Source organism: Gymnodraco acuticeps, unplaced genomic scaffold (genome assembly GCF_902827175.1).
Source record: "Gymnodraco acuticeps unplaced genomic scaffold, fGymAcu1.1, whole genome shotgun sequence".
Classification (NCBI taxonomy): Eukaryota; Metazoa; Chordata; class Actinopteri; order Perciformes; family Bathydraconidae; genus Gymnodraco; species Gymnodraco acuticeps.
In genome coordinates this window covers 317,873-334,571 of record NW_022990457.1, presented here as the reverse complement: position 1 = coordinate 334,571, position 16,699 = coordinate 317,873, and the positions used below count along the sequence as shown (strand labels likewise).

Here is a 16,699-nt window from a genome sequence, read left to right as displayed (position 1 = left end):
CGCCTACCGCTCCATAGGATAAGTTTGCGCGCCAGTGTGTGTAACTGGAGAGAACGCAAACCCCCTTGGCGGTTAATATACGATATTGTGGTCGTATTGTCTGTGGTGTCCCCTGAGGAAAGGTAGAAAGCATTTTAGGGTGAGAAACACCGCTAAAAGCTCCAGGTAATTTATGTGCGCCCGCTGGAGGTCTCTGCTCCAGAGACCCCTCACCGGGCGACCTTCATAAATACCTCCCCAACCATGCGTCCGTGGTGACCACTTTCCGTGAAAGGACAGCACCCATAGGCACACCTCGTACTAGAAAAGTCGGGTGCAGCCAGTGGCGCAGTGCCATTACGCATTTCACAGTAACCATCACTCTGGCGCGCGGGGTTTAGTTTTAGGGCGGCCACCCAGCGCTGAAATTCCCTCATGTGTAAGCGTCCCAGTCGTACGACCAGGATGGCTGACGCCATGAGCCCCAGCAATCGCAGGCATGATCTGAAGAGAACATGTTTGCGCAGCTGGAAAATAGCGAGACAAGCTCTGAAAGCTTTCACTCTTTCCGCTGACAAGCGAGCTGAAAAGGGCACCGAGTTCAGGCGTAAACTCAGGAAGAGTATAGTCTGCGCTGGGCACAACATGCTCTTCTCTGTGTTTATTATGAAACCCAGGTTGAGCAGGTGCTTTACGAGGACATTTGTCTGCGTAACAGCCTCCTGCTCCGACTGTGCGAGAAGCAGCCAGTCGTCCAGGTAGGTCGCCAGGCGAATACCCTGTTGTCTTAACGGGGTTATCACGGCTTCCGTACATCGTACAAACACCCTTGGACTGAGAGACAGACCGAAGGGGAGTACTCTGCATTCATAACAGATCCCCTGAAATGCGAATCTCAGATATTTCCTGTGTGGGTAATATACTGGGATGTGAAAATACGCATCTTTCAGGTCGACTGATGTAAACCAGTCGTCTTGTCGCACGAGCCGCAGCAGAGATGTGTGAGTGAGCATTCTGAACTTATATCTTTTTAGATATTTGTTCAGAGCCCTCAAATCAAGTATTGTCCGAATTCCGTTCCCTCCCCGTTTGGGAACGAGGAAGTACTTGGAATAGAAGCCGCCCTGACTCTGCTCGGCGGGTACAATAGATATAGCCCTCTTTTCTAGGAGTGAGAGAATCTCTCTCTCCAGAATATGGGCTGACTCTCCTCGGGCCTGCGAATGCAGAATGCCTGAGAAGCGACGGGGGGGGTGACGGTGACTTGGAGTCTGTAGCTCCGTGTAACTGTCTTGAGAAACCCAAGCAGATGTCGTGAGCATCTCCCGCTGTATGCTCCTTAGAGCCAGCTGAGATGTCATGTCTTTTCCCCTCTGAGTCTCTATTGTGTTATGGGGCCCTCCAGTGTCTGAGCACTGTGGTGCCACATTTCGACAATCCCCACCGACACAGCGCATGCGTGTGGCGGTGGTGCCCTTACGGCTCCAGCCGGCACTGCGCATGCGCGTGACGGTGGTGCCTTTACAGCCCCAGCCGGCACTGCGCATGCGCGTGACGGTGGTGCCTTCACAGACCCGTCAATTGTCCGCCCTTTGAGAGAGGCCGTAGCTGCTCTCAGAAGGGGAACAGTTGACGGACTGTTTATTGTTTTTATTGTTTTTCTTTTCATTTTTTCAAGCTGCGCCCTTGGCTCGAAGCCTGGATGCGTTAGCGGAAAATGTTTTATGACAGAAAAATCAATAAGTGTGTGACATGTGTTTATGCGGACTTGAGGATGGTGTTGAGGCATCTCTCGAGGCGGCGGGAACACATTTAGAGCTGGGGAACCGTAGACCTCCAGCTCTGTCACAGAGGGGAGAAGGAGGGGCTGTCACGCCGCTCGCTTCTTCTTCCTCGACTGCTGGACGAAATTCTGGGTTGGCTGCGCCTGGGCTGCAGCCGGAACCGGAGATTTTCTAGGCCAGCTCGCCCTCGTCCTTTGCCTGGGCTGGGGACTCGGGGCGGACTGCGACCTCTGCGTTTTCGGTATTTTGAACCGAGCAGGGTTCGGGGCAGCTTGGACGAAGGGCTGCCGCTGCGAAGGCAGCGGCTGGGTCCTTCGAGGGAGGCAGAGGTGGAGGGCCTCGTCCTCCTTCTTTTTCGACTCGCATCTCCTTTGCATGGAGGCAAGAGCGGAGCCGAAAATCCCCTCGGGAACGATGGGCATGTCAAGCACATCCTCCTTTTCCCGGTCTGGGAGGTTGGTGAGGTTGAGCCATCTAGCTCTTTCCTGCACCACCATGATTCCCCATTGTTTTGCCCGTGGGCTGGACGGCGCAGCGTTGGACACGGAGACAAATGTCTGTGACCGCGGCCAACTCCTCCAGAACGGCCGGTCCAGGATTACTCGACATATCCTCACAGAGCTCCGCTTGGTATGCGGTTAGCAGTGAGGAAACGTTCGGAGCCCTGGCGGACAACGCTGCGGCTCTGTAGGACCGTTCAGTCATGGTCGACTGGAAACGGTCCACCTTCGCTGGCAGCGTGGGGTTCCTGCTTGGTGACGGGCCCATCCTCGGTAGGAGGTGGGCTGCCGCCAGCAGTTCCATCGGCGGAATGCGGAGCAGGCCGAGCCTCTCCATACCGTCGCAGTCTAGGGAGGAGGCACCCTGGATTGGGGCCTTGTTGCTAAAGGGTCGGTCCCTCCACGAGACCGACACCTCATCCAACATCTCCGGGAAGACCGGGAGGAGTTGCCTCCTTGTCCTGGTTGCTTGGAGAGAATGTTTCCCCTCGTAACGGGACCTGGCGGTCTCCTTGGCCATTTCGGGCCACGGGATGTCTAGCCTGGACGCAGTGCGCTGACACGCGGCCTGCAGGTCCATGCTCAGACAGGGCGAAGCTGGTGTGCTATCGCCCGGGAGAGCAGCCATCGCTCCCGGCTTTGCCGTTTGCCGATGACATGAAGATATCTTCTTCTTGCTCATCCGAATCAGACAGGAGGAACTCAGAGGTGTCCTCTTCGTCCTCCATGTAGTCTAATTCCAGGACATCCTCCGCGGGCGAGACCATGGTGAGGTCTCGCCAGGAGCTCCCGCCTGGTGAGGCGTGGGGCTCCGTTCCCGCGTCTCTTGTCGCCACCGGGTCCCGGCCTGACATGGCGTGGGATCCCGGTTCCGCAGCTGCCGGTGTTAGTGAGCCCCAGACCGACACAGTGAGGGGCTCAGTCTCTGCGGCGGACGCCCCCGTGTCTTGATTGCCAAACGGCGAATCAGTGGACATGAGGGAGTCCTGTTCCAACAAGCTAGCTTGGTGTGCTAGCCGTCGGTGGAGGCTCTTTCGGGTGAAACGGGCACAATGCCCGCACGAGCCGGGGTTGTCGATAGCCTCCTGGGCGTGTTCCAGCCCGAGGCAGGACGAGCAGACCTGGTGTGAGTCTGTGCCTGCTATCTTCAACCCGCAGCTGCATGACCGAGCCTCCGAGTTCCTGACTCCTCTGGTGTGAGGGGGAGAGGCGTCCATCTTGTTCGCCTCGTGGCGTGGAGAGGACCCGCTCGTAACAGGTACGTCGTTGACAGAAAAAGTGTTACCAACCCGTCCTTAATCCGGAGAAAAAGGGACGGTGTGGGTCCTTTGTTCTCAAAGAATATTGACTGGTGTGTCAATATACTTCTAATCCTTTTCTCCTCCGTGAGAGAGAAAAAGAAAAGCGTCCTCGCTACCGTGGTGTCGGTAGTAAGGGGAAGCTAGCTAGCAACAGGTGCGTAGCTAGCTTGAGAAAAATCAAAACCTTACCTTACTTTCCGGGGAAAGAAACGGCGAGGTCGATTTTAATACTAACTGGCCCGTCTACCGAAATGGTTATATTTGGGTTCAGTCTGTGGACCGTTAAGCTTGTCCGGCTACTATAGAGATGTGCTCTGAAGCGAGAAGAGGTGTTTGAATGACATATGCGTCGTGGCGCAAGCTACTTATAGGGGGTGAATTCCCTGACGCTGACGTCAAGATCACCAGCCAATCAGGATTGGCGTAATGAGATTGATGCTTCTGTTTGCTCCGCGATGAGGCGCATCCCATAGTGAGACATCGAACGGAGTGTTATGAATGAGAACTGAAACGTTGACTTTAACTAAATCTATTATGTCAACACATTTCACATAACTGTATGAGGTTAGTTGAAAGCAAAAATATTTATTTGAAATACAAAAGATTTGGTTCAAATGTATAGTGTTACTTCGAACTAATCGAATACGTTTCCGTTTTTTCAGTCTAACATGGTGCACTCAGTGTCTCTCAGACAACCACACCAGACAGTAACATAATGCCCAGATTTACACTGCTTGTGGCTATTTCTATTTTTGATTTATCCGACCTTTATTTTGAAAAGGCCAACTGATGAATGTATCTTCATTCTGTGGATTTGTTCTGTCAGTGTACAGCTAGACGACTTTGATTGTTATGAATCCAACACCATGTGAAATGAAAAGCTGCATCATTGTCTGTAATGCTAATATGTCACTTCTAAACCAGGCACACTCAATTTAGCCACACTGAAAACAACTGAACAATGACTTTAATTAAATGTATTTAAAAAATGTGGTTCAACATTTAATTAAAGTCAACGGTTCAATGTTTTAACTTTTATAACTGCACGACTAACCCGTGCAGTTTGAGAAAGGTTTAGGGTTACTATAGTGATAGGTAACTCGCTCACTATAAATGTAAAGATGATAGATATTCATTGGTTCTCACATTATTATATATCACATAGAAATACTCTCACACACACACACACACACACACACACACACACACACACACACACACACACACACACACACACACACACACACACACACACACACACACACATACACACACACACACACACACACACACACACACACACACACACACACACACACACACACACACACACACACACACACTCACACACACACACACACACACACACACTCACACACACACATCATTTATTTCTGACAAAAAAAGTCAAAAAGTCATTGACTTCTAGATCGATTTAACATAAGGTTCAGTTTGATACACAGAACCATATACAGTAGTTAATGTTTGCTGCATGACCTTGATGTGTGTCATGTGAATAAATATTATAAAAATATAAAGAGCAAATATTCAGGATGGATGAGGTCTTGCAAGAGATGTTGGAAATCTAGCTCAGTGCTTCTCAAACTTTTTTCAGTCATGTACCCCCTTTGAAACATTTTCTCAGCCCCCTGACCGACCCCGAAAATGTTTGATCGAAAAAGCCTATACAAATAATTCCAATATAGTGATGTTCCTTCAGTGTGTGATTTATTAATTCCTTTACAACAAACTAAGGATATTTTCATTTTATGCATGAAAAAAGAAAAAAAACCTGATTTTTCAAAGGAGTTTTTCAACTGAAGTAATATCTGTTTAACAAACCAATGAACAAAATGATATATTATGCAAAACTATAAAATACAATACACCAATTTGACATGTTTATGAGGTTCTAGGAATATTTTTATATAAAATTGTGTTTTCTATTTAATTTATTGTACGGAGATTATTTTTGTAATCATGCATGGTATTTTTTTAATTAACTTTGTTTTTTTAAATTTTTTTATCTCACGTACCCCCTGCAGTACCCCAACGTACCCCTAGGGGTCCGCGTACCCCCATTTGAGAATCACTGATCTAGCTGTTCATTTGGTGTGGCAGTATATATTACTATTTTTCTCATACAACTAGAGTTAGACTATCCTCATCCTCTGTATTAAACACACACATGGTGGTTTGTTGGTTCTTATGTAACAGAAAGGGACTACAAATCCAATTTTGAGGATGACAATAAATAAGCATTGCGTGTTGTGAATCAGGACAATTATGTTTACACATGCATGGAATATGACTTAGCGTATGGCATTTTAGTAGCAGTTGCTATACGTCACACAGCTGCAAAAACAATGTTTATATGGCTCTCTTAATGGCACCATTAGACATGAAATGTACATATAAAGCCTTTTAGATATACTGATCAGATGGTAGTGATCAATTTTCCTGATGAACCTCTAATGACTCTTCCACTGAAGCTCTTTGTCAGAGCTAACTTAGGCCCCGTTTACACGGAGACGGAACGGGTGTTATCCACTACAGTTCTATATCGTATGGACGGTTCGTTCACACAAGGCCGTAACGGAACCGTGGAGCCCTCAAACGATAACGGGCCCCAAGGTGGGTAGATCTGCGGACGGAACGCTTTGGGGGGTCAAACGGCTCCATGTGTACGCCCGAGACGCCATAGCCCCGCCTCTACCTACCTCTCCTGCTCACCGTCATTGCTGATGTGTTTCGCCAACAACAACAACAACAGTGTTCCGAGCCAAGTCCCGGTATCTCGCTGGACAGTGCACCCAGCAGGAGCCTCCAGCAGACCCCCCCGCACGGCAGAGTTTCCGTTACCCGGTAATTACCGGACTATGACGGGTAAAATATGCTGAAGACCGGCAAATCTAAATCTCTCCGGTCAAAATGTCGCTTATTGTTTAGGTGTCCTTTGACACGCAGGCATTCATATCATTAGATAGAACTAGCTAGATCTGATCGATATGGACATAAACGCGAGTGAAGTCTAATCGGACAGGAGAGAGAGATCAGAGATCAGCTGCTGCTGACGGAGACACGCAGCTCTGCATGATCACCTGCAGCTCCGCCCCCTGTGATGGAGCGGTGAGCGGAACAAAACACACACTTCAAGTTACATCATCACACTTAGCTATTTTAATTACCTCTCAAACTACCTAAACTAGTTATAAATATGTTTATTTTGACTGTCGGGTCACTCATTACTGGATCAGCCAGCTGCATGAGACCACGGATACTGACGGGCTGTCAGGAGAAGGGGAGGAAAAGAGAGGCTCCGTGTATTATTCTTATATTATTATATCGAGTCGTTATTCATTTGTTTTAAAGTTCAATAAATAACAAAGAAGACCTTTGACCGGCACTTTTCTAATTTTGTCCGGAAGATTTAAACTTTAACGGACATGTTGACCGGCGAAAACAAATTATAACGGAAACTCTGCCGCACGGTTCCCTCGTCCCTTGGAATAGGCGGAGAGGTGGGTGTTTTTCATCTGCTGGTGGACTACCGGGGAGAACGTCCTGCTCGGGAGCCAGGCTCAGAGTTAGTGGCAGTGGGTGTGGTGCACCTGCCTTGTACAGCAGGAGCACAAGCTCACCTCGGGGAGGGAGAAAAAGATAAACAGAGGCCGCCGAAACAACCAGAGCCCTGCCTCTCCCCTCCTCTGCTGCTCACCCAAATCTACAGCTCCTCTACCACAACCATCAGCAACAAGTGGACATGGAGAACTACGTGAACTACATGTTGCTAAATCCTCCGCGGAGAATAAACAGAAGGGCAACCAGGCAACCATGCTCGGGAAGTCTTCTTCGCTGCTTTTGGTGTATTTTGTGGCAGAAGTACAGCGCCACTTACAGGCCCGGCATATGTACTACAGCGTTTCCAGCAGGCCGAGCGGTCTCGTGTGGACGGACACGTTTACTGAGACGATTGCGTGTGGACGGAAGCCTTTTTTGATATCGAATTCTGTTCATTTTTGTTTCCGTGTAAACGGAGCCTACGGCTGAAGACCCATCCCCCCTCCTTTGTCCTTATCTACTTCACAGCAAACTGCACTCTTGACCTTTATTGATGAGTGCTTTCCACACATGCCTACAGGAATCACACGCACACACAGCACACACACACACACACACACACACACACACACACACACACACACACACACACACACACACACACACACACACACACACACACACACACACACACACACACACACACACACACAGACACACACACACACACACACACACACACACACACACACACACACACACACACACACACACACACACACACACACACACACACACACACACACACACACACACACACACACACACATTCCATTTTAACATAACATAACACCTAAATGGCAAAAAATCAATACTATTAACATTCAGTAAAAGGTCTGTGGAGTTGTGCTGTGGCTGACAAACAGTCCTCTTTATTAACTGGATCAAATATACCTTTCATGTAGGGAAAGCCCAACGTAATGAATAGAAGCTTAAATCTAGCAGTGGGAGGTCCACATTACTGTGTCACATTTACAGGTACACTGGCACAGGTGCATATTAAATACATGTTCAAATGTTCTTTTACTTATTATTACCATGTTCATTAGGTGATATATTGCTTAAATACGTGTTACATTACATTTAAAGAGTCTATTATATTATATAATATTGCCTGCAAACACCTATGTAAAGTAGCCAAGTATAGCTTTAAATACAATTTTTATTTTGTAATTTTTGTTACAAATAAATGATGAGCTATTGAAACACACAGTGTTACAGTATTAAAAACAAGCTAACGTATATGTGTGTTTTCTTTGTCCTCCTTACTGCTCACCCTCTGCTGACACGGGAACTCCTCACAGGTGAGTCCAGCCATCCTTTCTGTGTTTCACTCTATAAATCACAGTTCTCTCTCTCATTTCATAACAACTAGTTTCTAGTTTCTACTCGTTTGTTTGACACAGAGCAAACTGTAAACTATGACAGTGCTTCTCAACTGGTTCTGCCTCAGGGTTTGAAGGAATCTCTTGAAACATGTTCAGGTCACCGCTCCTACAGCGGGCCAGCTGAATATTCAGTTTGTTTCCATCCATTCAAAGCTAACTGTTGTGTTACAATTTCACGAAATGAAACTAAAACAACTTCAGATTCCTCAATCTATTTTTACAATACAACATAAATAGGTCTGATAAAAGGGACGGGGCAATACAGCTGCAATGCTGCTAGCTATAAAGAGGAGAAAATACATCTGACGGATTTAACCCATGACACTTCTTCACTGGATGACTTTTTTTGTTCCTTTTGTGTGCAGTGTAAGTTAAACAAATGAATACTGTGTCATACTTGTGACCAGTTGTACTGTATCATTGCATAAAGTTAGACAGCTCCCGTCTGGGAAAACAGAAACTGGAATGAAAGCGCTGCTCTGTCAGTCACCAGTTGGGAACCACTGATCTGAACATAACACAATTGAGTGTACATAGTACTATTAATGTTTATATCTGTCTAGTATGATTAACATTCACATTACAATGTGCCCATGCTTCTCCCCGTCTCTCTTGGGCTTTACATTGGACTAACAGCAAAGATCCTTCAGGAGCGTAAGTGTTTCTTTTTAACATCACTGCTAATGTTTCTGTGCCACCGACTCATATCATAACTAAGAGCTTAATTACACACCTTACTACTTACTGTTTATTTTTCCTCCTGCTCCACAGAGATGAATACAGTATATTTTAGGGTACACCGTTAGTGTCTATGATTTAAAAAGAGGAGCCCAAATCCCAAACATTGGTTGATAGGTAAGAATGAATAATAGATTGAAATAACCCAACAAATCATTGGTCGTAAGGAACAGTAATTTATCTTGCTTGGAAACACACAGAGGAATAACAGCCTTATAAGCATTATACAGTTTGTAGCAATATAGCATTCAGAGCTCAGAGCTGGTGTAAAGAACGTCATGGAGGATGTGTTATAAGCTGACATGCTGAGGAGTAATTTCCATACCAATTATGTCTCATAGCCTGGCTTTTATCACAACCAAGCATAGTATAAAAATACTCTGGGTTACTTATGGTTGCCATAGCAACGAGAGAGATATGTATAATGCTGTCCTTTTCTCAGTTGGGCATGAGATTAGCTGCAATAGCTTCACTTACAGAGGAAAGTGTTCTGTTGGACAGAATCAGTCTTACAGAGCGGCCTCCTCTAATGCTGCAACCCTCTGAAGGGCCTGGTACCCCGGCTGTGTGTACAGCCTGTGTGTACAGTCTGTGTGTACAGTTTGTGTGAGTCTGTGTGTACAGTCTGTGTGTACAGTTTGTGTGAGTCTGTGTGTACAGTCTGTGTGAGTATGTGTGTACAGTCTGTGTGAGTCTGTGTGTACAGTCTGTGTGTACAGTTTGTGTGAGTCTGTGTGTACAGTCTGTGTGTACAGTTTGTGTGAGTCTGTGTGTACAGTCTGTGTGTTCAGTCTGTGTGTACAGTCTGTGTGTTCAGTCTGTGTGTTCAGTCTGTGTGTACAGTCTGTGTGTACAGTATGTGTGTACAGTCTGTGTGTACAGTCTGTGTGTACAGTCTGTGTGAGTCTGTGTGTACAGTCTGTGTGTACAGTCTGTGTGTACAGTCTGTGTGTTCAGTCTGTGTGTACAGTCTGTGTGTACAGTCTGTGTGTTCAGTCTGTGTGTACAGTCTGTGTGAGTCTGTGTGTTCAGTCTGTGTGTTCAGTCTGTGTGTTCTGTCTGTGTGTACAGTTTGTGTGAGTATGTGTGTACAGTCTGTGTGTACAGTTTGTGTGAGTCTGTGTGTACAGTCTGTGTGTACAGTCTGTGTGAGTCTGTGTGTACAGTCTGTGTGTTCAGTCTGTGTGTACAGTCTGTGTGTTCAGTCTGTCTGTACAGTCTGTGTGTTCAGTCTGTGTGTTCAGTCTGTGTGTACAGTCTGTGTGTTCAGTCTGTGTGTTCAGTCTGTCTGTACAGTCTGTGTGTTCAGTCTGTGTGTACAGTCTGTGTGTACAGTCTGTGTGAGTCTGTGTGTACAGTCTGTGTGTACAGTCTGTGTGTTCAGTCTGTGTGTTACAGTCTGTGTGTACAGTCTGTGTGTTACAGTCTGTGTGTTCAGTCTGTGTGTACAGTCTGTGTGTACAGTCTGTGTGTTCAGTCTGTGTGTTCAGTCTGTGTGTTCAGTCTGTGTGTACAGTCTGTGTGTTCAGTCTGTGTGTTCAGTCTGTGTGTTCAGTCTGTGTGTACAGTCTGTGTGTACAGTCTGTGTGTACAGTCTGTGTGTTCAGTCTGTGTGTACAGTCTGTGTGTTCAGTCTGTGTGTTCAGTCTGTGTGTACAGTCTGTGTGTACAGTCTGTGTGAGTCTGTGTGTACAGTCTGTGTGTTCAGGCTGTGTGTTCAGTCTGTGTGTTCAGTCTGTGTGTACAGTCTGTGTGTACAGTCTGTGTGTTCAGTCTGTGTGTTCAGTCTGTGTGTTCAGTCTGTGTGTTCAGTCTGTGTGTTCAGTCTGTGTGTACAGTCTGTGTGTTCAGTCTGTGTGTTCAGGCTGTGTGTTCAGTCTGTCTGTACAGTCTGTGTGTTCAGTCTGTGTGTACAGTCTGTGTGTACAGTCTGTGTGAGTCTGTGTGTACAGTCTGTGTGTTCAGGCTGTGTGTTCAGTCTGTCTGTACAGTCTGTGTGTTCAGTCTGTGTGTACAGTCTGTGTGTACAGTCTGTGTGTACAGTCTGTGTGTTCAGTCTGTGTGTTCAGTCTGTGTGTTCAGTCTGTGTGTTCAGTCTGTGTGTTCAGTCTGTGTGTACAGTCTGTGTGTACAGTCTGTGTGTTCAGTCTGTGTGTTCAGGCTGTGTGTTCAGTCTGTCTGTACAGTCTGTGTGTACAGTCTGTGTGTACAGTCTGTGTGAGTCTGTGTGTAGAGTCTGTGTGTACAGTCTGTGTGTTCAGTCTGTGTGTACAGTCTGTGTGTTCAGTCTGTGTGTACAGTCTGTGTGTTCAGTCTGTGTGTACAGTCTGTGTGTTCAGTCTGTGTGTTCAGTCTGTGTGTACAGTCTGTGTGTTCAGTCTGTGTGTTCAGTCTGTGTGTACAGTCTGTGTGTACAGTCTGTGTGTTCAGTCTGTGTGTTCAGTCTGTCTGTACAGTCTGTGTGTTCAGTCTGTGTGTACAGTCTGTGTGTTCAGTCTGTGTGTACAGTCTGTGTGTTCAGTCTGTGTGTACAGTCTGTGTGTACAGTCTGTGTGTTCAGTCTGTGTGTTCAGTCTGTGTGTACAGTCTGTGTGTACAGTCTGTGTGTTCAGTCTGTGTGTTCAGTCTGTGTGTTCAGTCTGTGTGTACAGTCTGTGTGTTCAGTCTGTGTGTACAGTCTGTGTGTACAGTCTGTGTGTACAGTCTGTGTGTTCAGGCTGTGTGTTCAGGCTGTGTGTTCAGTCTGTGTGTACAGTCTGTGTGTACAGTCTGTGTGTTCAGTCTGTGTGTACAGTCTGTGTGTACAGTCTGTGTGTTCAGGCTGTGTGTTCAGTCTGTGTGTTCAGTCTGTGTGTTCAGTCTGTGTGTTCAGTCTGTGTGTACAGTCTGTGTGTACAGTCTGTGTGTTCAGGCTGTGTGTTCAGTCTGTGTGTTCAGTCTGTGTGTTCAGTCTGTGTGTTCAGTCTGTGTGTACAATCTGTGTGAGTCTGTGTGAGTCTGTGTGTACAGTCTGTGTGTACAGTCTGTGTGTACAATCTGTGTGAGTCTGTGTGAGTCTGTGTGTACAGTCTGTGTGTACAGTCTGTGTGAGTCTGTGTGAGTCTGTGTGTACAGTCTGTGTGTACAGTCTGTGTACAGTCTGTGCGAGTCTGTGTGTTCAGTCTGTGTGTACAATCTGTGTGAGTCTGTGTGAGTCTGTGTGTACAGTCTGTGTGAGTCTGTGTGAGTCTGTGTGTTCAGTCTGTGTGAGTCTGTGTGTTCAGTCTGTATGAGTCTGTGTGAGTCTGTGTGTACAATCTGTGTGTACAGTCTGCGTGTACAATCTGTGTGAGTCTGTGTGAGTCTGTGTGTTCAGTCTGTGTGTACAATCTGTACAATCTGTGTGTACAGTCTGCGTGTACAATCTGTGTGAGTCTGTGTGTTCAGTCTGTGTGTACAGTATGTGTGTACGGTCTATGTGTACAGTCTGTGTGTACAGTCTGTGTGAGTCTGTGTGTACAGTCTGTGTGAGTCTGTGTGTACAGTCTGTGTGTACAGTCTGTGTGAGTCTGTGTGTACTTGTGTACAGTGTGGGAGCCTGCATAAGGGCAGAAAGATGTGTGTGTGTGTGTTTGTGTGGTATGGGTTAGATGAGCCATTACATATGTCTAGTAGACTGAACACAGCAGGGGAGGTGGAAACTATGATCTATGTATTTCTTTATTCAGAATATAAAACAGATGTACAAACAATACAACAAATTCCATGAAAATAAAAAGTATTGTGAGTATTAAAGACTGATATATGTTAAGATCAATGATCCACACTGCAACACGTTTTTTATTTCCTTTTATTTGGCAACAAAATAAAAATAAATAACACCAGCAAAATCATTCTGAAATCCTATAATATATATATATATATATATATATATATATATATATATATATATATATATATATATATTAAAGGATTTCAGAATGATTCATTGCAACTTGAGTTATATTTGAGCTGTTCTTATCACTTATTGTATTAGTTATAAGAACACCATTTGCTGAGATCACCTCAATAAGCTGACATCACTAAAAGAAAAATGTCCTACAGATCAAGAAACATAGATGGTATCCACATTATCTGACACACTATGTCTAGAAGTCACCCTGAAATTGATCTTACCTAAACTATGAATACAAATCCATCATTTCACAAAGCAGTCGATCCCACTAATGCTCAGTACACTGGCTGCATGATGCTTGCACTAAATGAAATATTTAAACCAATGATATCATGTTTTTTATGGTTGCCACTGTACACATTTCAAACTACAAATTCATTTATGTGGCTTTCAATAAAGTGTAGCAGCAAAACACAAGGGGATAAACACATGTAATGTCTCTCTGTTGAGTTGATTACTAACACAAGATGTCAGAGTATTGATCTGTAGTAAGCTTCATGTGTATTGGTGTATCTATTGATACCTCGTGATTTTAAGTGCCCTGAAACGGAAGCAAGTGTGTGTGTTTGTGTGGGAATTGTTGTGTGTGTTAGTTAGAGTGTGTGTGCATTATAAATTGCACAGCATCATTCCTGTAACCTTGTCTGTGTGTGTCCCTCCTCCCACAGTGAAGCAGCCCCCCACCATAGTCAAACAGTCAGTGAAGGACTACATTGTCGACCCCAGAGATAACATCATCATCGAGTGTGAGGCCAAGGGCAACCCAGTGCCAACGTAAGCAGCAGCACACACGCACGCACGCACACACACACGCACGCACACACGCACGCACGCACACACACACACACACACACACACACACACACACACACACACACACACACACACACACACACACGCACGCACGCACGCACACACACACACACACACACGCACGCATGCACACACGCACACACACACACACACACACACTGCCCACACGACAAACGCCCTTCTCTTTACTATTTTAAAGGCACCAGTTGTTGTTGTTTGTTCTTTGACTTAATCCAGAGAAGGCAAAGGGATATTAAAGTAGTAACACAGTTATTGCAGCTTGAAAGTTTACATGATATGGTTAGAGATTTACAAAAGCTAAAGATATGAATCAATAATTAAGTCAAATCAATAAGAACTTACAGAAAACAGGAACATTTATTCAGAGTGCGCTGTGTCAATAAGAGAAGGTACAACTTCACTGGAAATAAAATGAGGCTGAGACATTTTGGAAAATCTTGAAAGTAACCCACAATGAAATTCACATGTCAAGTTGAGGAAGTGATTGACAGCAGACTGAACCAATCAGACGCAGTTGGAGGTGAATTGGAAAACAGCAGTGCAGCTGAGGCTCATTTCCTGTCTGTGCTCTCTCTCCTCTCTCCTCTGCTGCCCTTTGTCTCCCTGCTCTGTCTCTCCTTGGTGTCTCCTTGCCCCCCCCCTCTCTAGCAGTGAGAGTAATGCTCTGTGACAGTGCTACTCAGATGTGCTTCTCTTCCACTCTGCCCCCTCACACAATAAATACAGTGCTGCTGTCCTGCCCTGGCTCTGACCGTCCTATAAACTCAGAGTGACACCTGTCTGCCCGCCCTCTGCAGCCTGAACCTCACATGTGGTCCGTTGCCCCCCCCCCCCCCCCCCCCCCGCCCATACTGTCCTTCCACCCTTCCATCACTCTGACAGGCTGTCTGCTCCAGCCAATCAGCTCTTCATGTATTTCCTTTGTTTTCTGCAATACCGTTTCCTTTTTAAAGCCTGTTTTTCTTTGGATTTGCTTCCTCTCTTATTTGTTGGGAAATGTAATGAAAGCATAGTTAGTTTGTGATGGACAGTGAATCTGGATATTAGGATTGGGAATACATCTTTATAGCCTTTGTAGGTGCATATTAAGATAATTGCAGCAGTATAGAGACAACACACACTTGAGTCCCTCTCCAGCCTTCCTCTGGTCCATCTGACTGACTTCCTGTCGGCTGTTTGGATGAAATTATTTCACTGATAGTTCTTCTAGATATCCCAAATGTTATTAATCCAAATGGGACACATTTTGATAATGAAAACAGTTAATTCAGGAGGGTTTGTCACTCAAAACTTGAAGGACCTATTTTCTTCATGATGACCACAGAAGTTACATTACCCCAGCAGCAACTATGCCAATAAACACTTCGCAGCCCGGCTCTGTTCTAGACTAGCAAATTAAAACCGCTGAATGTCCTGAATTCATCTCTGGTTGAAACACATGTTACGTTTATTTTAGATAGTTGAACACAACTTTGAATTAATCGACTATCTAACTGGGCTCTGCTGTTGTTAGCTGCTCCAACAATAAACTAGGACCAAACAATCAAAACAAAGCAGGAAGCAGGGGCGGATCTACGGGGGGGGAAGGGGGGGGCCTTGCCCCCCAGCTGCTCCCCTAACTTTTGTGTCCCTAAAACTTGTAGAAACAAACCTACACTATGTCCACAAGCTTCTCAAGCAACGAAACAAGCAGTTCATTAATTAAAAGTGAATAATTTTAAATATCATCTTAGGCCCGTTAAAAACGCTGCTACGGCCCTGCATTAAACTGCGGAGCGGCGTTCACACAGACAGTGGCTCACACAGCTGCAGAGAGGGAGCGAGCTGTCCCAGCAGCTGAAGGTGGATCAGCTTCCCCTGGGAGCATTTCCCCTTCCACTAGTTTTGTTTTTAATAAGGACGAGAGCTTGAAACAAAATATTAATAAAACGCTGCTGTTTGACTCGATAGCGTTTAACAGACGGTCGCTGTTTGGGACGTTACGTTACAAAATACTACGCAGACAGCACTAGCTGGGAGATCGATCACTTTATTTGCTAAACTATGCGGTACTATTAAATCCACGTAAATGACACATCACAGCAATGAGGCCAGATCAATGAAACCAGGATACATCCTTTACCGTCAAACTGGAACTGAACACAGCTGCCTGTGCGTTTGATAAATACTTGCTGATGTTATATTTATTATATGCTACTTATCAGCTACATGTAAAGTTATACACGCATTTGTACCAGTGCTTTTCACAAGTAGACTCTTGCAGGCCAGAGTAGCTGGAGTGATTCAACAAGAACAAAAAGACATATGAGAAGTGATCAGGATGAACAGAAAGAGGAAAAGAGAGTACACTGAAGAGACCAGGAGGGTCAGAGCAGGAGGAAGAGGAGGAGATGAAGAGACCAGGAGGCTCAGAGCAGGAGGAAGAGGAGGAGATGAAGAGCCCAGGAGGGTCAGAGCAGGAGGAAGAGGAGGAGATGAAGAGACCAGGAGGGTCAGAGCAGGAGGAAGAGGAGGAGATGAAGAGACCAGGAGGGTCAGAGCAGGAGGAAGAGCAGGAGATGAAGACATTAGTGAAGAAGAAGAAATGTTTGTGAGGAATAAAGATGAAGTGTCAGAAAGT

At 45.7% G+C, this 16,699-nt stretch overlaps 1 protein-coding gene across 31 annotated transcripts in view; it reads left to right on the top strand.

The window, feature by feature from the left end:
- The window catches only part of nfasca (neurofascin homolog (chicken) a), a 114,352-nt gene that overhangs the window by 39,045 nt on the left and 58,608 nt on the right, over nt 1-16,699 (top strand). For 29 of the 31 annotated variants that reach the window (XR_004569963.1, XR_004569961.1, XR_004569960.1 and 26 more), the window contains exons 4-5: nt 9,210-9,227; nt 13,914-14,019. Coding sequence is in view for 27 of the 31 variants with exons in the window: in XM_034225811.1 (XP_034081702.1) it covers nt 9,210-9,227; nt 13,914-14,019 (124 nt within the window). In the remaining 4 variants the exon portion in view is untranslated. The remainder of the gene's footprint in view (nt 1-9,209; nt 9,228-13,913; nt 14,020-16,699) is intronic. The other 2 variants (XM_034225789.1, XM_034225787.1) reach the window with 2 other exon arrangements.